The sequence below is a fragment of the Leptonychotes weddellii genome, chromosome 4 (genome assembly GCF_054177405.1).
Source record: "Leptonychotes weddellii isolate Sample4059 chromosome 4, ASM5417740v2, whole genome shotgun sequence".
NCBI classification, from domain to species: Eukaryota; Metazoa; Chordata; class Mammalia; order Carnivora; family Phocidae; genus Leptonychotes; species Leptonychotes weddellii.
This window is the reverse complement of record NC_138372.1, coordinates 41,572,640-41,595,040: the sequence shown is the minus strand read 5'-3', so window position 1 is coordinate 41,595,040 and position 22,401 is coordinate 41,572,640. Positions and strand designations below refer to the sequence as shown.

Genomic DNA, 22,401 nt, shown 5'->3' with positions numbered 1-22,401 from the left:
ACAGGGTCTGACACTTAGTTAAGTATGCAGTGAATATTTGATGAGTGAATGAATGAATGAATGAATGACTCAATCGCAGGCCTTCTACATCCCCAAGCCATGCTCCTTCCCATTCTAGTCAGAATTGTGTTCATCCCCTCATCCCTGAATTGATCGATGGGAAAGGACCTGGGTGGTGTAGGGAAGGCCTTTGCCGCCTCTTTGCTGTACTGTTGACGTATTGACTCTTTACTGGGGTGCCCGTGGGAACTGTTTATGTGTCAAAGGGTTTGTCGGATACGAAGGAAACAGGGATGTGGCTGTCCAGGGATGACAGCCATGTTCCCTGGCCTGTGGTTGTTAATCATTGAGGTTTTGTTCAGCATGTTTAGAATCCTGGAGCGGTGGGGTTGGTATGCCCACGAGACATGCCCACAGATCCTGGGAGTGTCTGGTGAAACCCCCTGCAGGGACAAGATTGTGGTTTCTATGGGGAATAAACCACCATATCAGATGTAGATGTTTTCCCTGGTCTTTCCCCTTGCCTATATCCATCCATCATCCATCCACCCATCTGTCTGTCCATCCGGCAGTTTCTGAGCCAGCCCTTGTGTGAGCACCTGGGGACGCCAAACAACCTCCTATTTGTTGTGGAAAGCCTGAAAAGTAAATAGTCTCAGAACAAGTGGATGAGGTCTCCGACTCAGGTGGCCTAAGGCACAGGGCCCCGTGGGGAGGGCTGCTAACTCCACTCTGAGGGGTACTGACTGCAGAGTTCACAGGTTCTCCTTAGCTTATAATCAGGGCAGAGATTCTAATGCTCTCACTCTTAGAAAAGCTACACACTTGCATTTTAGACGTGGGCCTTATAAAAGTATGTGGCAGATGAATTCCAGGAGCACGTGCATCCAGACATTCCCTCTAGGCTGTCCTTTAGTCCACGACAGCCCCGTAGTCCCCTCACATTGCTTTTCTCCTCAGACAGAATACCAGTAAGACCAAAACTTCGTGTGCAGAGCACTGATTCCCTCTAAAGGAAGCCAGGTTCTGTGATTAGAGCTCGGACTTAGAAAAAGACACATCTTACTCAGTGTAAAACATGGCTCTCTCTTACCTTGAGCAAGTGACATGGCCTTTTGGCCTTGATCTTTTCATCTCTAAAATGGGCACAGTGGTGTCTACCCAACAGGATGGTTGTGGTAATTGCAGGTAAGGTCATGTAAAGCGCCTAGAACAGTGTCTGGAACAGTGCTCAACAAACTGGTTTGTTGAGGGGGAGTTTCTTTTTCTCCCCCTGATCATGACAGAAAACAAGAGCTGATTCCCTCCTGAAGGAGGAGAAAAGTGCTAAAAATTCTTCTTTTGTCCTGAAAGCAGTTGAATAACTTCCTAGAGAGAAATCACAGTTCTGCCTCACGTAGACGAATCACCAGGCACATGAACCAGAGCCAAGTGCGAGCCATGGCGGAGATGAGAAAAGGGAGAAAGTTTCTCCCTGTGGGTGTCAGTGATCTGGACAGACTTCCAGGGAGAGAGCAGGCAGGGACATTAAGGAAGGACAAAAGCCTCCTTTTCACTCTGAGCAGGGCAGTCCCAAGAGCAATGGAAATGCAGTAAGAGGACAGTAGGGACCTGTTTCGCCAGTATGCAAATCATGTAATGAAATACAAATGACGTAGCAAGAACCCGGTGTGACTCACCCCACATCTGACTCTGCCGGTTCAGACCAGAGGAGCCGGCCTGAGTTCAGCCAGACCTCTCCAAAGAGGTTTTGTTGGAATTCCACAGGACCCCAGTTTTGAAGCTAGGACCGGGAAGGAGGAGAGAACTCCATTTATGGAGTGCATTCGGTGTGCTGGGGACTTTCACATACATCCTTTTGGGGATCAGGGCTCGCGGGGGGACACGCAACTTTCATTCCTGTCTATAGTCAGCCGTTTTATTTTAGCAATTGGAAGAAACATCTTAGTATAAGAACGAGATTTCATTTTTAATTTTGATATTCTTTTTTTTTCAGGGAGGGAGTTAACTTTATAAGTGTGTCTTTCACAATTTTGAGCAGAATAGATGCTCGCGACAGGTGTTTATTTTTTATTATTATTATTTTTTTAAGATTTTATTTATTTATTTGACAGGGAGACACAGTGAAAGAGGGAACACAAGCAGAGGGAGTGGGAGAGGGAGAAGCAGGCTTCCTGCGGAGCAGGGAGCTCGATGTGGGGCTCGATCCCAGGACCCTGAGATCATGACCTGAGCCGAAGGCAGACGCCCAACGGCTGAGCCACTCAGGCGCCCCTGTGTTTACTTTTTAAATGAACGAATCTCATTACATAAGAGAAAGCAGAACTTCAGAGAAGCAGAGTGACATCCTACAGATGGCATAGAGCAGAGCAAAGATTCAGATTTGGTTTTGCTCTGATTGCAAATCAGACCCTTTTCTGCAATGTTACACTGACGCTTAGAAGTGGATTCTGCCAGCCCAGAGACCTTCAGGCAGATGGGGAAGTAAAGACAGGTAAATCAGGACCTCAGGGCTGTTGACCTCTGTGAGAGGTCAAGGCGATTCAGCCTTTCTGGTTTTGTCCAGCTCTGCTTAGGTCTTTCCTAACCACTCTTTTGCAGGATGCCTAGGACTTTTCCTGAGGCCCTGCAGAAATTCCGATTCCATGCAAGTCTCCTTACTGTTTGGTCCAGGACAAGGACCACAGTATCGTTGTGGTCCGGAGTGTGACTTCCTCCTGTGCAGTGGGAATGAATGCAGTCTCCTGCCCCTTGTCCTGTCCCCAGGTGCAGGTTTCCAAGGGAGCAGGGTGCTCCAGAAAGTTCTCTCTGGTCACGGTGAGGCCCAAGCCTCTGGTACGGAGAGCCTCACAAGAACTGGGCTATGAACCAGCAAAAGCCAATCCATTTAGCAGTAGGATTGGTGGGGCACGGAAGGACTTACCAGATCCTTTGGCCAACCTCAAAGCCTATTGCGACCAGCTTCTCAGATCAGAAGTAGGCACGATGTGGAAGGTCATCGTGCAATCTTTTGCTTTAGTAATCATCTTGTTTTGGTGAAATCAACCACAGTCAATGAGGAAATCTCATTCACCAAGGCAAAGGGTGATACAGATTTCTGAAGAGCACCTTGAGTGCCCGGTCCTGTGTGTCTCATTTGATCCTGGCAACCGGGAGAAAGAGATACTCTTGTACCTGTTTCCCAGATGAGAAGTTGAGGGACCACCCACTTAGGAAGTGATAGAGTCAGGGCTGCTTCACCCCTCAAATTCACGCTACTCTTGCTTCTCTGCTTCCCCCTGAAGCCCCAGCTGCAGACGTCAAGGTCAGTCCTGAGACCTTGACCTGGATCAATGTGTTGGTTACGGATGGATAGCGAGGAGCAAGTTTCAGCGTGCTGCTGGCCATTCCACATCTGACTGCTTCTGCAGGGCATTCTTTGCCCGTGGCCCCTGCTCTGTTCTCATTCAGAAGCACTCCCTTCCTGAAGCTCTCCTGGTTACTGGTCTCTTCCTCTCTCCTCAAGTTCCTCTCCTGTATTTATTTATTTATTTTTTCTTTACTTAAGCTCCAGCCTTTAGTATCTGAGTCAGTGGAAGGGGAGATGTGTGCCATGTCCGGTTGGGAAACCCACCCTTCCTCTGCCCCACCCTGATTTCCAAGGCCCATGACCTAAACTCTGCGCGGAGGGGCAGGGAGAAGTTGGAGGATTTTTTTTTTTTTTTTTTAAAGATTTTATTTTATTTATTTGACACAGAGAGAGAGAGACAGCTAGAGAGGGAACACAAGCAGGGGGAGTGGGAGAGGGAGAAGCAGGCTCCTGGCCGAGCAGGGAGCCCGATGCGGGGCTCGATCCCAGAACCCTGGGATCATGACCTGAGCCGAAGGCAGACGCTTAACGACTGAGCCACCCAGGCGCCCCGAGTTGGAGGATTTTAAACAAGCCTTTTCTGAGGATCTGCAGATTATTTTATTTGTGAGAAAACCTAAGGCTCGGTGAGATTTTTCTGATGAGCCCTTGGTGTTCTTTCTGTCCCTGACCCGGCCCTTGTCTACTGCCAAAATGCTGGAGGAAGGCCAGATCACGGGAGGCACAATGCAAACAGACTGTTGCTTTTGCCCCGAGACTTGTGTTATGTGGGAGCTACACCAGCGTTATCCCATCCCCACTCCTGGAAGGAAAGGATCTTTTGATTCACGATTGCAGAATCCACTGCTGGCTCATTTCTGCGCAAACGAGGGGTAGCCTTTGACCTCCAGGTTATTTTTTATGGTACTGAGGGCCTTGCTTAAAATCATTTAATTTTTCAGCATTTGCTTACAGTAACATTTCCCAGTTGTGATTCAATAGATAGATACTCTGTAAACGTCAGTAAGTATTGTCAGTAGTAAAATTAAGGATTTCCTATAGAGCATTTACCATCTTTGGTTAAAAGACCGTTAGTACTCCACGGAGTATGGTTTGAGAAAGACTGACCTACTAAGTAAAAACCAGGTTCCTTAGTTTGATATTCACACCCTTTCTGAGCCCCCCTTTGCCTCTGTAGCCCTGTGGTTATCAGTACCCCCACCCGCACCCTGAAGAGCTGTACTGAAAGCTGTGAGGTTCTCCAGAACTCTGGCTTCTTTCTAGGCCATTGCTCTGCCTGGAATACACACCCCTCACCGCTGTCCCCTCAACTCCTAGCAAATGCAGATTCATCTTTAGGACTCAAGTCAAGTGCTCGTTCCCCTGTAACTGACCTTGGCTCCCCAATTTTCTTCATAATTCCTAGGAAACCAGTAAGTGCCCTTGCTTGTTTTCATGGATTCCCCCAATGAACGAACACTCTGTAGGGCAGGAATTACAGCTTCCCATTTCTGTGTCCTTAGCATCTGTTGGAGTGCCTGGCTTATTTGTTTGTTGGTTGGTTTTCTGGCTAGTTGTACAGTTTTGGCCTTTTAGATTATTTTTAGCATAATTTCTTTCAAGTCTTTTCCTCCAGATCTTTTTAGGATGTCCCTAGGAATCTGATGGGATTTACGTATCAACTTTAAGAGCTTTTAAGTTGAGTGTTTATAAATAAAAATTCTAGCTGTCTATTCAACTTGTCCTTTATGTCCCTTACTTCATACAGGGTCCTATGTAGTTCTTGGTAAGCTAATTACTGTTTATAGAATCACGTTGGCTGCTGTGAGGATTTTACCTCTTCTTAGAGATTTTTAACTGGTTGTTTTACATAGGAGAAACTGCTGACCTTTATCGCTGTTTAGCAGCCAGCATCAGTGCATTCTTTATTATTATTTTTCATTTGTTATTCTTAGATTGCCCAAGAATGCATTCATAGACTTTCATAGTGATTATAAAGTTGTCTGCTGTTGTATAGGCCTGGGTTTGGAAATCGTCTTCCAGGTAGTTTGAGGAGTCAGTGCTAGGCTGTCTTCCCCCACTAGCAAGGGTGGCTCCAGAAACTTCCACTTGTCTTTTGCCTCAGGACCAGTCACTGGCTTGCTCCTTCCTGTCCCCCAGAGGAAGGTGTCCCTTTGTCTCAGGAAGGGCTGAGGCCTGCCTCTGCCTCTGTCCCAGGTCTATCTTCGAGCCATCAGCTCCTCCCCTCCGCTCTCTTCCCCTTTCTCCTGGTCACCCCCAGTGCCTGCCTTTGATTGGTCATCGGAAGTTCCCCTTGTCCAGTTGCCTTTTCCCCCTCCTTTCCCAAGTTCCCACAGGAACCTGGGAAGTAGGTTGTGCCCAGAGGTTAGAACGGAAACTGCAGCAAGATAACTCTGAGGGACAATGCTCAGTTGACGTCATTTCAACTTCTTTGCTTCGGCCAGAGGTGGTTTTTTTTTTTTCTTCCATTTTTCTTCAGGTTACTCTTCTACTCCACCCAGCCCAGTGTCTGTCAGCCTGTGTGTGAAAGCTCTCCGGCATTGTCTGGTTGGTTTATGTGTTTCCTTATATTCGAACACAAAAATCCATAGTTGGGAGTGGTGACTTAGAAACTTGTTGTTTAGTAGAGGTGCTTTCTGTTGAAGCAGAAACATCCCCTTGTGACTATCACGAGAACCTCTCCTATCGATCCTGCATTTTATTTCTAAGAAGGTCCTAAGCAGCACGTAGTGTAGGGATGGTGCTGCCCTGATCTCCAGGGAAGCACACAGATGCAGTGCATGAGTTGTCATGGATTGCAGAAAAGAAACCTTTACTCCCCTGGTTACTACGCTTTCGTTTGTTTCAATCATGAAGAAGATAAAAAGGGAACGCACGTTTATGAAGGGTCTAGAATGTGCCAGGCAGTGCGCTCTAAGGCATTCCTCAGCTCTTCTCATTTTTCTTATTTATTTATTTATTTTTTTTAGTATGGGGACTAAGGCTCCAGGTGTAAGTAACTGAGCTGAGGTCATATCCAGGTTGAATGCTCTTTGTGCACCCATGCCACCGATGGTCCAGATGGTTCCATTTAGTGGAAATGGAGTGTGGGTGGACCTGGTGTTCTAATGCACTTAGTTTCTGTTCCTTTTCTCTCCTCTCTCCAGCTGTACCTGCAGGCCCGCTTCACTTGGCGAGGGGCCCGCCTGCTCCGGCCCCTCCTGCAGTTCACCCTGATCATGATGGCCTTCTACACGGGACTGTCGCGCGTGTCCGACCACAAGCACCATCCCAGCGATGTGCTGGCAGGATTTGCTCAAGGAGCCCTGGTGGCCTGCTGCATAGTGAGTAACAGCTTGTTCTCAGTCCGTAAGCAAAGCCCCGGACGCCCCAGACGGTTTGCTTGTTGCATGTTTCCAGCTCAGCAACCAAAGCTAGCGAGCTCTCGATCTTTTTCTCTGCCCAGTGTACCAAAAGTCACCCCACCCTAGGACCCCTTCAGTAAAAAGACAGTACTTTCTGTTTCCTTCCAGCCTGTGAGTTTTCCTTCAGCAGAAAAGTCATCTTCTGTCTATTTCTGTTTCCTTCCAGCCTGTGAGTTTTCCTTCAGCAGAAAAGTTGTCTTCTGTCTAATCACGGCTCGTAAAACATTGCAGCTGGAAGAGATCTTAGATGTCCACCTTGCTCACTTTACTGATGAGGACATTTAGGGTTTGAGAGGGGAAGAAACTTGCCCCAGGTCACATGTCAAGTGACTAGCGGAGTCTCGTCCCTGACTCGTCTGGTGCTCACATGCTGCTTTGGCGGACACTTAAATTCACTAGAACTCAGCTTCTTGGGAAACTTCTATCCTTCCCACTGTGACCTTTAGGGTGACTTGGTCAGACTCTAAACCTGGTGTTGGCTAGAAAAGAGGGGGTTAGGTCAAGGCTAAGCCGTCTCCTGGCTAGCCCGAAGGGCCTTGTCCATCAAGAGAAGAGCCTAGAGAATGGCCTTGGGATGCCAGGTTCTCATTTGCCCCAGGTGACCCGGTTACCCTTTTCTCACACTTCATCCCTGACTCTCAGTGAGTGCGGCGTAAGGCATCTCACCTCCCTGAGCCTCCATCTCCTAAAGAATCTCTGTTTTACTTGCCTGTGAAAGGTTCGGAGGGGCTTATTCAGCAACCGTGAGGAGCACCTGCTCTCATCCTGTGCCTTCCCGGGCCCCACTCAAGGGCGCTCACGCCAGGCCCGTGGGAATCCCAGAGCACAGTAACGGCTGGATGTTTAGGCACCACACACACAGGTTGTGTTGTTTGTATAATCCTCGTCCCACCGACTGTAGGACTCGTGAACAATCCACAGATCTAGACGCGCCCTCGGCCTTGCCTCCCTTCTAAGCCTAACTGCGGCCCCGTGTCTCCCGACGATAGCCTCTTGCACTCCTTCTAATGGCATTTGTCACCCTGTGCTGACGTTGCAGATGTGTGTCTCCCTTGAGACTGACTGTAAAGTTCCCCAGGGACAGGGACCATAGGTGACATACGTGTTGCTCTCCCTGTCTCACCAGCGCCTCTCAGGGAATCTAGCTCAGAGTAAGTAAATGTGTGTTTTAGTCAACAAAAATCGAGAATCAGTGGGTGGCTGCCTTCCTTGAGAACACTGCAAGGGACATTGTCTTGAAGGCAGAGGGATGAGTAAGGCAGGGCCCTTGCTCCCGAGGACATCCCAGTCTGGTTGCTCGCATGGCCGGCCAGCACAGCACCTGGAACACAGCGCACGTCGGCCGCAGGCGGGGGCCGGGTGCGGGCTGCGGAGGCAAGGGAGGGGGCGGGGGGCCGGGGCCATCAGAGCGGGCGCCACGGAGAAAATCGCGTCTGAGCTGCTTGCCAAGGCCCTGCCTGTTTCGATGGCTTTATTCATTTCTTTCTTTCTTCTTCTTCTTCTTTTTGTTCCAGTCAAGGCCAGAGAGGAGCGAAATTGTGGGAGCAGACCATTCATGGGGACAGCTGTCACTGGCCCTTTAACGCGTGGTGACAGCAGGGGTCCGGTGTTTGCAGGCAGAGGTCACCCTTTGCGGACTGGGCCCTTCTGAGCTGTGCTCTCGGCAGGCCGACGGCCCCCTGGCCCGCTGCTCTGTTTCCTTCTCCATGCTATGCTGCCTTCGTTAGTCTCCTGCACCCCCAACTTAAAGAGGTGCAGGGAGTCCTTCGTAGCCGTCCTCTTGCATATCCTAGAGCACTCGCCATGTGCAGTGAGACGGTGTCCGGGAGGACCCGGTTTGTTTTCAAGGAGGGAAGTGAGGGGTCTGACTTCTATCCTGTTTGGCTCTGGCTGACTGTAGGTTGGGATAGGAATTTGGTACTAGCGTTTGTAAAGCCCCGACTCGGTGCTGGCACCATTCTAGATCGTTTACCCGTTGGCTCCTTTTAGACACATGGAGCCATTTTATAGATGAGGTAACTGAGACTCCAGAGAGATGAACCAAGGCATCCAAGGTCAGAACTGGTCGATGGCTGTCCCCACATGCCCCCTGACTCCAGAGCTTTGCCCTGTGCACTGGGCAAGGAAGGGTGGTCGCTGGAGCTGAAGGCCAGCCAGGGTTAACCTGAGGCAGAACAGCATAGACAGCTGCCTAAGGAGCATCATTTAAGGGTGTCACAGGGCCCTTCCCTACCCTTTGGGCTGATCTGGTCATTGCTTTGAGTTTTTTGGGGTTTTTGTTTGTTTGTTTTAAGATTTTATATATTTATTTGACACAGAGAGAGAGAGAGCACAAGCGGGGGAGCGGTAGAGGGTGAGGGACAAGCAGATTCCCCACTGAGCAGGGAGCCCAGTGTGGGGCTGATGTGAACCAGGATCCTGGGATCATGACCTGAGCCGAAGTCAGAAACTTAACCGACTGAGCCACCTAGGCGCCCCCATTGCTTCGAGTTTAAAAGCCTGTTTGACAATGTAAAGACGGTTTGGAAAGGGATGATAAATACCTTTCCCTGTTTTGGGCCTACTTAGCTGTGGACACATGAGGGCAGGGGTTTGGTCTTATTTACTATTTTTCTCCAAATGCCTAACACCCGGCCTGGTACTCAGGAGCTCGTAGTCCTGACAGGCTTGGCATCACAACTCGGAGCGATCCTCTTCACGGACGCCATCAGAGAGGCCAGGGCAAGACGCTGTGGCTAGTCAGCCCAAGAGCTCAAGAGTGCTCGGCGTGGAGGAGAGAAGGCAGTGGGCGATTGCTCATCACAAGAGCTGTGTCATCCTGGCTTTGAGTGTGAGGAAGACCAGCAAAGCTCAACCCCGGCCTGAGCTGGAGATGGGTCTGGGCAACCCAGAGGCCATGTGAGCACCCTGTGGTCGCCGGGGGAGGGGCCGGGTGGCGGGCCGTGGCCACACAGGTGGCACAGTGCCTCAGTGCTCTCCCGGAGCTGTGCAGTGGTGGCGTTCGTGGCCTCGGCCAGAGCCCGCGGCCTCTCCTCTATTTGTGTCTTGTGGCAGAAACTCCCCCTCGAGAACCAGGGCTGGCTGTCCCAGCGAATCCCAGGAAAAGCCAAGCACTCCTCTCTGAATGTGGCTGTAGGGAATGGATCTTGAAACACAGAGCACAGGGGCGTCTCCAGGGGTTGGTGAGGACCAGCTGGATGAGGCAGCACAGGATGGTACAAGGCCACTGCCCGGGTGCCAAGAACCCCAGAATCCATTTCCCCCTCTGCCTGATCACCTGAGCGGCCTTCACTGGACTCCCCATCACCTTAACAGAGAAGTAACATTTGCAAACATGTATGGAGAGCTCCGTGTGCCGGCCGTGATGATAAGCGCTTTTCACAGATCATCCGCAGTCCCCTGAAAATGCCGTTCTACCCTGTACCTGTGATCATCCTCTCTAAAGAGGAAGGGACGTGAAGGATCAAATACCACAGAGAGAAGGTAGAGAAGCCAGGGTTGCCCGCAGGTGGTCGACAGAGCCAGTTTTGTGAGACCCAAGGGCCTGGTCTCCTCCACTTGACACCCCTCACCTCCAGGCACTCCAGACTTCTCAACATTTCCCACACCCTGAGCTCCTGTTTTGGATGGTGGTCCCCCTTTGATGGAGCATGGCTTCGGTTTCACCCCATCGCTGGTGGAACTTTCCGTGTTTCCCATGTTGTTGCTGAAACAAATTACCTCCAACCTAGTGGCTTAAAACAACACAGATTTACTTTCTTGCAGTTCTTGAGTTTGGAATTACAAAATAGGTCTCACCGGGCTAAGATTAAGGTGTTGGCAGGCTGTGTTCCTTCTGTTGGCTCGAGGGAGAATTTGTTTCCTTGACTTTCCCAGCTTCTGGAGGCTGCCTGCATTCTTTAGCCAATGGCACCTTCCTCCCTTTTCAGATCTTTCTTTCATTTTCTCTGGCCTCTGCTTCCATCACCACATCTTCTGAGATTCCGACTCTCTGCCTCCCTCTTAGGGCTCTGGTGACTCACTGGGTCTGCCTGGTGAATCCAGGAGAATCTGCCCATCTTGAGGTCTTTAACTTCATCACATCTGCAAAGTCTGTTTGGCCATGGAAGGTGACATATTAGCAGGTCCTGGGGATTAGGACACAGACATCTTCGGGGGACCATTGTTCACCTGCCACACCTTCCCCTCCCTCTTTCCTGAAGACAGAATTGTCTGACTTTCTCCTCCTGCTCCCATGGCCCTTTGCATGGTCTTCCTGCTGTGGTCTTCAGCCTGGTTTTATTGTGGTTGACTGCCCAAATGTCCATCTCCCCAGCTAGACGGCCAGCGTCTTAATAGCAGAACCCATGGCTTCACCTTCTGGTGATTCGTTCTCACGCTTAGTGCAGCGGCCGGCACAATAGGCGCTTGCTGAGCCTTGGTTAAAGAACGAGTGATGAATGAGCTTGTGACCTCAGGCCAGACACTTCCCCTCCGAGCCTAGTTTCTTCATCCGGCAAATGGATGTTGCAGGCCCCGTAGCTCTGGGACCTTCTCCCACAGAAGTTCAAAGGTGTAGCTGACTTTGTAGTGACTAAGCTCGACCTCCCTTCTCAGATGGAACCGTCTCCCTGCAGTGCCCGTGAAGGGGGCCTCTACACGGGGATGGGGACTTGTCTGTAAGTCTCCGGTGGGTGCAGTGCATCACCCTAGAATGTTGGCTGAGTCACTGCAGAGCCTTGGGCAACAGGCCACGACAGCTTAGCACTTTCACCTAGGTCTGTGCAGAGTAAGTCCTGTCCCGGCAAGCAAATGTGTCTAGACAAAAACCACGTGCCAAGCAGGAACCGGTTCAGTTTCCTCCCTGCCAACTGCTCTCTCGTTGAACCCTTTCCAGAGAGGAAAGATGATGGCACTTGTCACAAACAGAAAGCCTCTGTGGCGTCAGGGACTGAACAGAAACGTGGGCACGTAGGGTCGGATAGACCTGCACACTGATGTACTTCTTCATACATGTGGATGGAGGTAGGGAGACCCAGAGGCACATGGACAGACCCAGTAGCACCCAGACTCGTAGACGGCCATCCTCTCTCTCTCTCTCCCCAGCACTGAGAACCACAGACACACACAGGCAGACGAGCCAATGCAAACACAGGCACATACTGACCCTTAACGGTCCCCCTCCTGCCTCCCCCCCCCCCCCACAGTCATCCCTACATCCCTACCAACACAGGAGCTCTACAGCTGAGCTTACCAGACCCACGCCTGGAGTAACCCAGGGACTCAGATGAGGCAACAAACATCAGTTCGTTTCCTGTCTGGTGACAACTTGCCTATCTGGTCACCTCCTCCCTGACCCCCTGGCAGATGGCAAATTACGGGGCAGGGCAGGGCCAGGGCGCCATCGCCGTCGGGTCGGCAGAGGAAGCAGCTGCGCTCGAATGTCATAAACACACAGCAGAGACTTTCCTGGTTTTCCTCTTCCCTGGGGGTGTAGCCCCGCTAGCAGTTGCTCTTCTGTGTGCTGCTGTCTTCCTCCAGGATGTGGGCGAGGGCGAGGGTGTTCTTTGTCTCTGCCCCAGTGAGGTGACCTTGGGAGAAGAGACAAGCAGAACAAGAGTGTGAAGAAGAGCTCCGTGGTGACACCCCTCGAGAGGAAATGGGTACAGAGAGGGTGTGACATGCCCGAGGACACACAGTGCAGAGTTGGGACCAGATCCCGGCCCTCTTAATTCTCTCTCACAGGACTAAGACCGTGAACTCCAAACATGCTTGGTCTATGCCAAGAATCTGTGAGATCTCCTTCTCTAATGGAAGATTCCCATCTATTCGCATTGGATTTATCCCACTGCAGCCTGGGCAAAGGGAAATGGATGAAATGACCTTGCAGGTCTCTTCTGGCCCAGCAAGAGTCTAGCTCTTTGCCCAGTAGGCCCTGGGGCTGAGACCTTGCTTCCTCAGGGCGCCCACTCTCAGGTGGGTAGGGGTGCCAGGACCGTGGATATGGGTGAGAGAAGGAAGCTAAAGTGGAGACAAGCTTTGGCCCCAACAGATGATGACTGTATCCTCCACTCTCTGCAGTGTCCTTCTCAAATCTCCTTTCTCTTTGCACTGCTGAGATGAATGGGATGAATGATGAGGCAGAGACTCCAAAAGGAAAGTCTCACTAGCCATCTGTTAATTAGGCATATTGTGCATGTCACTTCCTCTCAGCCACCTTTCCCCATTGTGTGATGTGGGGATAATCATACCTCCCACGATCTTTGATTGAGGATTCAATGAATAAAAGATGCTCATGCTTGGCACATGCAACAGAGATGGAATGTGTCAAGGGGAAGTACTATATTTTGTCTTAAAGATTCGGAGCTAAGAAGAGTTGGTCCTTAAAGAGCTTTCATGCAGGAGCTTCCCCAGAGTTGACCATGATCCATGATAAGAACATTTTCCATCACAACCCAATAGAGACACCCACACATAACTGAAACATTTCACCAGATAAGACTTACCCTTACTGTGTGTGATACATTCTAATATTTTTTATTCAACCTTTAAAAATGCTGGTAGTGACCACCCAGTCAATGGATTTTGTAACTTACTAATGACTTGTGACATGCAGTTTGAAAAACACTGACCTAGTGGGGACAGCGGGGACACACAAGAGGGGGGATAGTTAGGTCTTCCTGGGGGTGTTGGAAGGCTAGAGAGAATTCTTCGAGGAGACGGAACCTTGAGGAGGGGACATTTTCTATGAGCTACAAAGGAGAAGGAATGTTGCAGAGACACAGGGATGGATGAGAACAGTGAGAATCCAGTGTGTCTTCTGATCCTAGGAAACTTCAAAAGGTAGGACTTCTGGAAGTGAGGGCCCCTGCTTCTTTCCAGCCTCTGTCATGTGTCTCTGTATGGTGTTCGTGAACCCCGGCTCCTCCTGGATCGAGTGCCCAACTAGCAGAGCTGTCTGCCCGGTGCAACCCCTTCCCGGAAACCCTCCTTCATCATAACCTAGAAGTGTCTTCCTGGAAGGCCCCTGGGCAGCCACAGATCCCTCTCCTCCTCCAGAACGGCGCCCACTGCCTCTCCTCTGCTGCTCCGAGCCCTCCTTATTTTTGTGGGACTAACTTCCTCCACATCCCTCAGGAGCAGGGATGGGCGTGAACCATGGTAACTGAGGCAGCATATGAATGACCCTTTATGGGTAGAAAGTGTTTTCACATAAATTCTTCCATGGAAGCCTGACAATAACTATGTGAAGGTGAATTTTTAAATAATGTTTGCACAGAAGTACAAGGCAAATCGATCATCTGAAGTCACAAACCTCTTAGCTTTGGATAAATTCAAGCCCCAACGAGAGTGTGGCTTGGCCTGGGTGACACAGCAGGAGCAGTTTGGGGACCAGATCCTTCTGTCTGACTCCAAGCGTGACACTCTTTCCACCCCGTCAAGTTCCCTCGCATATAGACCAGGAAATCATTCAACAGAGACGCTGGCAAGTTCCCAGTACCAAAAGCCACTGGAGGCCCTTTTTGAGGTCAAAAAGTGATGATTGCAATTGGGTCACTCTCATTTAGTCAAAAGACAGGGCTGCCAAGGATGGCTTTTCTTTAGACAGCACTTACACTTGGGCATGAGGTTGAGCCAGGTCCCAAGGCTTTCTCCTGCAAAGCAAATGATTCCTTTAATCTATGAGATTGTTTATTATGATAGAGCAGGATGCCAAAAGGAAATCCAGGGGCCAAGGCATGGGGATATCTGCAAAAGCAGCAGCACAGGGGCGCCTGGCTGGCTCAGTCGGTGGAGCATGTGACTCTTAAATCTCGGGGTTTTAGGTTCAAGACCCATGTTGGGTAGAGATTACTTAAAAATAAAATCCTAAAAAAAAAAAACAAAAAAAAAAACCCAGCACATGGTCTCTATCCTCACATGGGGTGGATTCGAATTTATTGAGGGCTACAGTTTCTGGGCTCTGAGTAGTTCATGGGCTTGAGTAGGTCATAGTCTAAAGTGGAAATATCGTGTAGCATTATGCCTGAAAGCCTATGCCTAGGGCTAAGACGGAAGGTCATTGAAAGTTGTGTGGGTAACAAAGAGAAAATACGGGCAGCTTGAGGAAGGTATCACGAAATCCAGGGTACAGATAAAGGAGCTGCTCTCAAAGCAATGACAAGATGTATAAGACATTCAGCCATTAAGTAGCAGATGTAGGATTTGAGCCCATCTGTTCATGTGTACACAGTGGCCACTGATGGTTCTCCTCAGTTGAGTCTGCAGGGCAGACACCTATAGGGCTGTTGAAGGCAGACTCCAGGCCACGCTTCCAGTAGGTCTCAGGCGGGCCCAGGCCTCTGCTCTATCAAGAGGCCCCCAGCTGATTCTGAAATAGATGATCTGAGGATGACACTCTGAGAAATACCAGAATGGACAACTTGCCGTTTTCTTCTGGTTGTAGGATTCCAGCATTCTTCTCCTTTTATATTTATCCACCCTGTGCTGGCATCTAAGCTCAGGGCCGGGGGGGTTGGTGCTTATAAAAATCTCAATGTATGAGGATGCGATTCCTCTTTTCAAGGTGTTCACTTACACATTCTCAGAAGTTGACGCACTCAAGGACTCCAGAAACATGTAAAGAACAATTTTGTCATCATAATCTACCCTTAACAACATGACCCTCAGAATTCGCTGAGTTGGCCATTCCCAGCAATGGGAGTGGAAACCTGGCGACAGACCAGAATGCTTGTTCCTGGCTGGCTTGGTTCTTGGTGAGCCCCAGCCACGCAGCACCCCAGCAGCGCTGGGCTGTGTGGGCTCCGGGGGGCTGGTGTCTCGAGCCAGAGAGCGCCGGCGACAGGATATCAGAGGCGTCTTCCTTTTTGATTGTGCTGACTCATTCCCCGAAATAGCCTCAGAAATTACAGGACTTCGAGATCAGATTCTATCTGTCTTGTGGCAAACTCCCGCCTGCATATGGTCTTCCTGTCTGGCTTGACTTCTACCTGTTGGCTTATAATTCTGAATCATTCTTCTTTCCCCTTCTCTGTCCTTTTCTTTTTTTCTAGCTCCTTCTCTCGTTTCTTGCCTTCCCCCACAAGGGGCGGGAGAAGAGAAGTGACTTTGTATAGGTAGGCACTGAACACACGAGCCAGTGACAGTGGATCCCATTTCTTAATCTCTTACTGGGCCCCAGGCACGTTGTCACGCATGTGCCTTTTGTTACAACACATCCTTAGAGGAATGCTCGGAGGTGGGTACTGTGTCCCTCTTTTAGGTATTTTACTAAAGATGGCAAAGCTTGGATTTGAAGACCAGTCTGTGTTGCTCTAGGGGCAAAGCTGGTTGCCAGTACACAGTGGTCCAGTAAGGATAGTCACCGTTTGCAAGGGGACTATCTGTATGCTTCTTACCTTCTCATAACCGTGAACGGGATTTCTCGCCTAGAATTGCCTTGTTTGCGCGTAGTCTTGCTCTCGGTCGAAGGTTTCCACTGTCCTGAGGGCTTGGGTCCTCGATACTGCTAGAGGGACCCCAAACAGTAGAAGGCAGAGGAAAGCAGAGCTAGAATTTTCTTCCGCTGGTGTGGTTACCCAAACCTTAAGAGTTTTGGTGGGAACAAGTGCACAGATTTCTAGAGTTAAATGCAGAACTGGAAAGGAAAGCATGGCCTCCCCTGCACACATAACCACCCACACACATACACAGCACCTCTGTCGACCGCAGTCCGTTCTCAGTGGTTCAGAAATCCGTGTTGTCTTCCCTTGTGCTAGAGCCATGCGGTGGACTCACCCTCCCCTAGATGCTGCAGGTCCTACCTGGCGCCCTTGCCTTCGGGTTCCCCGCTCCCTTTTCGACTCCTTCTGCCTCTTAGATATGGTCTTCTCAACAGGCTGCTTCCCTGTGACAGCCTTGACAGTGGTTCCTGAGGCCCATGAGGGTAAGGTCCAAATTCCTTAACGTGTCCTGGGAGGCTTCTCAAGATCTGGCGCTCTCCTCTCCAGCCTTACGGACTGCTTGGCCCAAGTCAGACTGAGCTTCCTTCCCGCAGCTCCTGAACGTGCTGTCCTCCCTCACTCCTGCGCCCCTCTGCCTTGAACAACATTCCTGGCATTCACCACCTGGCTAACTCCCACTTAACCTTATTGAGCTCATCTAATAGACCTCCTTGGGGGGAAGCCTTCTAAAGCCCCTCCCGTCCCCTTCAGTCTGGGTTAGATGCCACATTCTCTGGGCTGCTTGAACACCCTGGCTTCCCTCTATCATGATCTTTAACACTGCATTGTAGCTGTCTGTTTGCCTGGATCTCTCCCTCATTGCCCTGTGAGCTCCTTTGGAGGGCAAAGGACTCTTACATATACTTAATCTTTATAATCTCAGGGCTTGGCACAGAGCAGATGTTCATTGTGAAAAAGCAGTTTATAAAATGCAAAGAACCGGAGAAACGGAATTGAAGGCAAATGCTTCGGGCAGTGCAAACAAGAACTGTTCTTGCTGCATAGGGTATAGATGTCTGGCTTGCCGACACTGTTGTTTATTATCTACTGTGCGCTTTCCTACACAGAGATCTGTGGACGCGGGGCTGCAGGCTGGGAGCAGTCCCCTAGACATCAGATAGCTACCTCATTAGTATAGACCCTTCCCCGCCTGGGCCTCTGGGTTTTCTTTTTGGGTGGAGATCACCTTCTGCAGGAAATGGAGCTGCTCCGAGCAAAGTTTTCACTTTTGCTAGTCCTTTTTGTGTTCTGCTGTTCAAGCGTTAGAAAAACTGAGCCCTGTTGAGTCCTGACAGGATCGGGTTTCATGATCCCAAAAAAGTGTTTGTGTAAGCTCAAGCTCATGCTGAAAGCGAAATGCAGCTTAAAGGGGGATTCTGCTGGACCTCACTCAACTTTTCATCCCACCGCCCAGTCGTGCACATGCAGGGTATGAGCACGTGGTTCCCCTCAAGTCCGGGGGATTTGCCTGTGCCGATAAGATCGAAGGCTAGAGTGCTTGCTTCCAGTAGAGAGGAGTTTAGAAATTCAACAACAAACACTTACTGAGCCCCTCGTGTGGGCAAGGCTCAATGCTAAGTGTTGTGGGTGATGTAGGATCATTAGGGCCCAGATTCCATCCCCAAGAGGCCTCCCATCTAGGAAGAAAAGCTGACAAGCAAGGTTTGGGACACATGAGGAGCGTGGCTTGCTCAAGGCCCATTAGGTCATTCCTTCGGGGCCCAGAGCATCACAGAAAGGAACGTTTTTTATTGAAGTATGTTCCAGACGCAGGTTTAGGTCTCCTCAAGTACATTATTGCCTTGAACCTCGATATTATCCCTATCTTGCAGCTGGGAAATGGAAACCCTAATATGCAGTAGATATGAGCTCAGAAAATTAAACTGGGAAATAAGCCAATAGATTAAGGTGGTGTCAGAATCTTGAAGGGAAGATGTTTGTTGGGGGCTGGGGGCCTGTCCCCTGCTATCTTTGTCTTCGGCAGGTGGGATGAAGCTGGGAAAAAGATCTCTGAGAAACGAGAGCAGTAAGAGCCCTTATTTGGTGCGGGCAGCTGCTGGGCAGGAATAAGTGCAGCTGAGAGCCAGCCATGGAGGGCTTGATCGAAGCCTTCGTCCGATATAAAGTTAAGGGGGAAGGGGAGGGTGGTTTCCAGGTAGAGGTGGGGACACTGGCTCTGCATCTGTCAGGCAAGACTTGAAAAGTTTAATTGTCTCCACGTTTAACTTTAATCATGTTCATTAGTATTTCCTTATCCCGGGAGCACTCGAAAGCCTCTTCTCCAGCGTGTATGAAGGATTCCCAGCCAGGGGGCCTGGCACTCCCCAGCGGGGTTGGGAACAAATCTTTTCTTGCTTTGGCTCTCAGTTATTTCACTGTTTATACCTCCTTGGAAAAGAAAGGGACAGAAGGCCTAATTTTTTTCCTTTGTAAAATGGCATATTCAGTAGAGCTTGGACTGCAAATGTTTGAGTAGATGATCTGTGGCACGGGAACAAAATGCAAAAGGTGTCACGGTTCCGTAGTGGCTGGTAAGTCTCTGTTTCCCATTTGTTTTCTAGTCACTGCAGCTCCTGAGTAACCAGCATCGCCAGCTTCTTGCTGTGATTTTTGTGGTCCTTTTGTTGATTGCTCTATTTCTACAGAAAGGACATTTTGGAAATTGGTTCAACAGGTGATCCAAGTCCCTACTACAGCTGGGCCTTGGCTGCTCCAAGCCTTGGTGTTGGCAAAGTCTTACTAAATTAAGAACTTCACTTGCTAGCCTATACTGTGTCCAGAATGAAGTCAAAGTACCGTCATTATTAGTGAGCGCATGACCCACTGTGGGACAAGGACTTTTCAATCCAGAAAGCTGCTAGACATGAGGAAATTTGGAATTGTGTTCTAGTCTCCATTCCAGCCATGTGTTTCCTATTAAAAGACACGACTGATAGCTGCCTCTTATTATGGTTTACTCAATACAAACTCCTGTTGCTGAGTGGCTCAAATGGATGTCTGCATGTTTACTTTGCCATCTAATACAAAGCACAAATTTTTCTTACTCCGCCAACTCATCAAGTTCTTGAATCTGTCATCGTCAGCTAATTGAGATGGGAACTATATGCGCGAGCCATCCCGTAGCCTTGCATGTCGGGTGTTCAGTAAATGTTCCTCAGTGATTCTAAGATTGGGTGAGGTCTCATGCTCACGAGGAGGAAGGACTTTGGGAAGGAGCGATAGGAGTTTTCATTGACCTCTCCTCCGGGTTAGTTGCTGACTCCCTCAGCCACAAAACCCCGGCTTCTTCACCCCCATCAAATTGTTGAGCTCCCTGGGTTTCAGGAAAACGTGGTCGCAACTGCTTCCTTCTCCAGTCCTGCTGATAGGAATTCATGTCAGCTGATCTCTTGTGGTCACACCCTAGATTTCTTTATGAGGAAAGGGAAAGTATAGTGGATTAGTGAGTGTGACTAATTATGACTTGCTTCCTTGTTTAGGAACTTATTTTTCATCGCCATTCTTTTGCCTTGAGAAATAAAGGAAGTAGGGTTTCAGATATGGAGCACTGGACTGAGAGTCCAGAGAACTGAGTTCTACTCCTACCACGGCTGTGCAACCTGGGGCATGTCACCGTCCTTCCCTGGGCTCTAGTTTCCCTATCTGTATAACACAAGTTGGAATATATATATATACACATATATATATATATGTGTATATATATATATATACATGATCCTTATGTGATCCTTCCCTATTCAAAGATCTATGGTTTAGGGTCCCCTTTTCCCAAAGTCCATGCTCCTATGACCTTCCCTTTGCCTATCCCCAGACCCCAGATGTCGGCTGTTGATTTGGATGTCTGATTTTGTGCTTCTAGGTTTTCTTTGTGTCCGACCTCTTCAAGACCAAGACGACACTGTCCCTGCCTCCCCCGGCTCTCCGGAAGGAAATTCTTTCACCTGTGGACATTATTGACAGGAACAATCACCACAACATGGTGTAGGTGCCGCCCACCTCCTGAGCTGTTTTATAAAATGACTGCTGACAGCAAGTTCTTGCTGCTCTCCAATCTCATCAGACAGTAGAATGTAGGGAAAAACTTTTTGCCCAACCAATTTTAAAAAGGAAAAAAAAAAAAAGTCTTACTTTGTGGCCTTCCAAAATAGGTAGCGTTCACCTATGTGGAAACAGCAGCAAACTAACACCAAGTGCCGAAATCCTGGATGTGCAATTGGTTTTAAGTGTTCATGTTCTAGTGAACACGGGCTTGTTCTGGAACAAACACTAAAATGATTTGCGTAGAGTCTGCCAGTCAGCCTTGTGACCCGAGGAATCCCAGGCCTGTGAGAAAAGCTCAGATTCACTTCGTAGCACGCAACGGCAGAAATAGCCCTGAATCAAGAGAATAGCCATTGGGGGGCTCCTCTCTCGTGTCCCTCTGTCCACCCCACTCTGTTCTATACTGTGACTTCGGTTCAGGAAGTTAAATACAAGGAAGGAGCAAGTTTTCTAAGCCAGGTGATTCGATCCTGAGTGCAAGCTCCTAGTCCTGAGGCCTCGGCCCTCACTCCCGCGGCCCACAGGCCAGCAACCACAGCCCCTCGCTTTAGTGATTAGGAGACTCTTTGTGGATGAGTGAATTTCACAAATAGCACCATTTCAGAAGAGGTCGAGGGTGCTGGCCCTCACTGGTCTTCTCTGGCCGCATCACGCGGTGATGGGGGGGACGTCAGCTGCGGGATGCTGCGGTTGTGTTCACTAGTCACCCAGCACCTGCACACTTTCGGTAACAGTTAGCTTCGCTCACTGCTGCTCCCTCGAAGCCCTTGCTGTGTGCCCACCAGGGTTTCCTGGGAGGGTCCCGACAGAGCAAAGGCGTGCTCTGCCACCAGCTGATGGAAAGCAGCCTTACACCCAAGAGACGTGGGAGCAAAGGGGCAAGAATGAAAAACTCACCAGCCTTTTGGCTACTCGAAGTCAGAATGAGCCAGAGTAGCAGACGGTCTCATGCCTGACAGGCTACCCTTCCAGATCTCGGAGCTGACGAGGGTCTCTGTGGGGGCTGCTCTTGCTAAGCTGTGTAAAGCACTATTGTCTTGGGGTTGATCTCTAGGGCAGTTCTTGGTAGGTTCTGCTGGGCAGAACACATGGGTTAAATCTCCGTAGAGTTTTTCTCATCCTCTCTCCATAAGTGTCCTTCTAAGCAAGGCCCCACTCTAGGCAGTAGACAGGGATCCTTTCTACTGAACCTTTGAGGAAAGGAGGAAGGAAGAAAGGCTTTCCGATGGCGGATGCAGACCTTTCAAAGGGCTAAATGTAACCACATGGATCAACCACATGCACATCCTCACTACAGAAGTCGTCCTTTCATTTCAACTCCTAGCAAGCTATGATTTTTATATATAAATATTATATAAATAATGTATAAAACATTAAAAGTTAACTATGTAAGATATTATTTCTGAAACAATTTTAGCTATATCCACTATGATTATAAACTGTGTCTCGACCTGTGTTATTTACATTAGCTGCTTAAAAAAGCATTGAGTTAATTTTTTTTTTAATATCAACTAAAATATTGTAGTTCCGTGGTAGACCTTGTTTTACAATGAAAGAAATAACTGCAACTAGAGAAAACTGTATGAAAACATTAAAGTGTCAGTATTTTTGTAAGGTTCCCATTTTTTGTAAAGAGAATAATATTCAAAGACTTTTGTAGAATACAAAGTGAAAACTTGTATCTGCGAAACTATCCTTGTATTAAATGTGCTTTTTAAATAAAAGCTCATAACACAACTAATGAAGGAGTTGTAATCCTAGAATGTTCGAGGGATGTGCTGTGTCAGGTGTGTGGTGGGAGGAAGGGGGACTGTGGGCGATCTGAGGTCTTTGAATGGGCCAGCCTTACCTCAGGGCACCACCTATCCTTCCAGTGGGAAATATGGTGGCCATGGGTCGCCATGGCTGTCTGGGCGGCTCTTTCATCTCTGAAAGCCTGTTTGCCCAGAGAGGCTCCGGCTCTGCTCTGTCTCTGGCGGTTCTAAAGAGCTTTTGTATTCTAAAGGGGTTTTGTCGAGGAGGGAGGAGCTGTGGGTCCCCCAAAGGCAGATAAGGAGCAGTACTCCAGATAAGGTGTGCTTGGGGAGCTCCCAAGGGAGCCCTTTATACATCAAAGGAAGGAGGGTGGAGGGCGTTCCAGGGAGGA

At 49.3% G+C, this 22,401-nt stretch overlaps 1 protein-coding gene across 1 annotated transcript in view; it reads left to right on the top strand.

Annotated features, from left to right (window-relative positions):
* The window catches only part of PLPP3 (phospholipid phosphatase 3), an 83,179-nt gene extending 61,183 nt beyond the window's left edge, over positions 1-21,996 (top strand). The window contains exons 5-6 of the mRNA XM_081818487.1: positions 6,496-6,672; positions 20,074-21,996. Of these exons, the coding sequence (XP_081674613.1) occupies positions 6,496-6,672; positions 20,074-20,199 (303 nt within the window). The 3' untranslated portion in view covers positions 20,200-21,996. The remainder of the gene's footprint in view (positions 1-6,495; positions 6,673-20,073) is intronic.
* Positions 21,997-22,401: the final 405 nt, after the last annotated feature.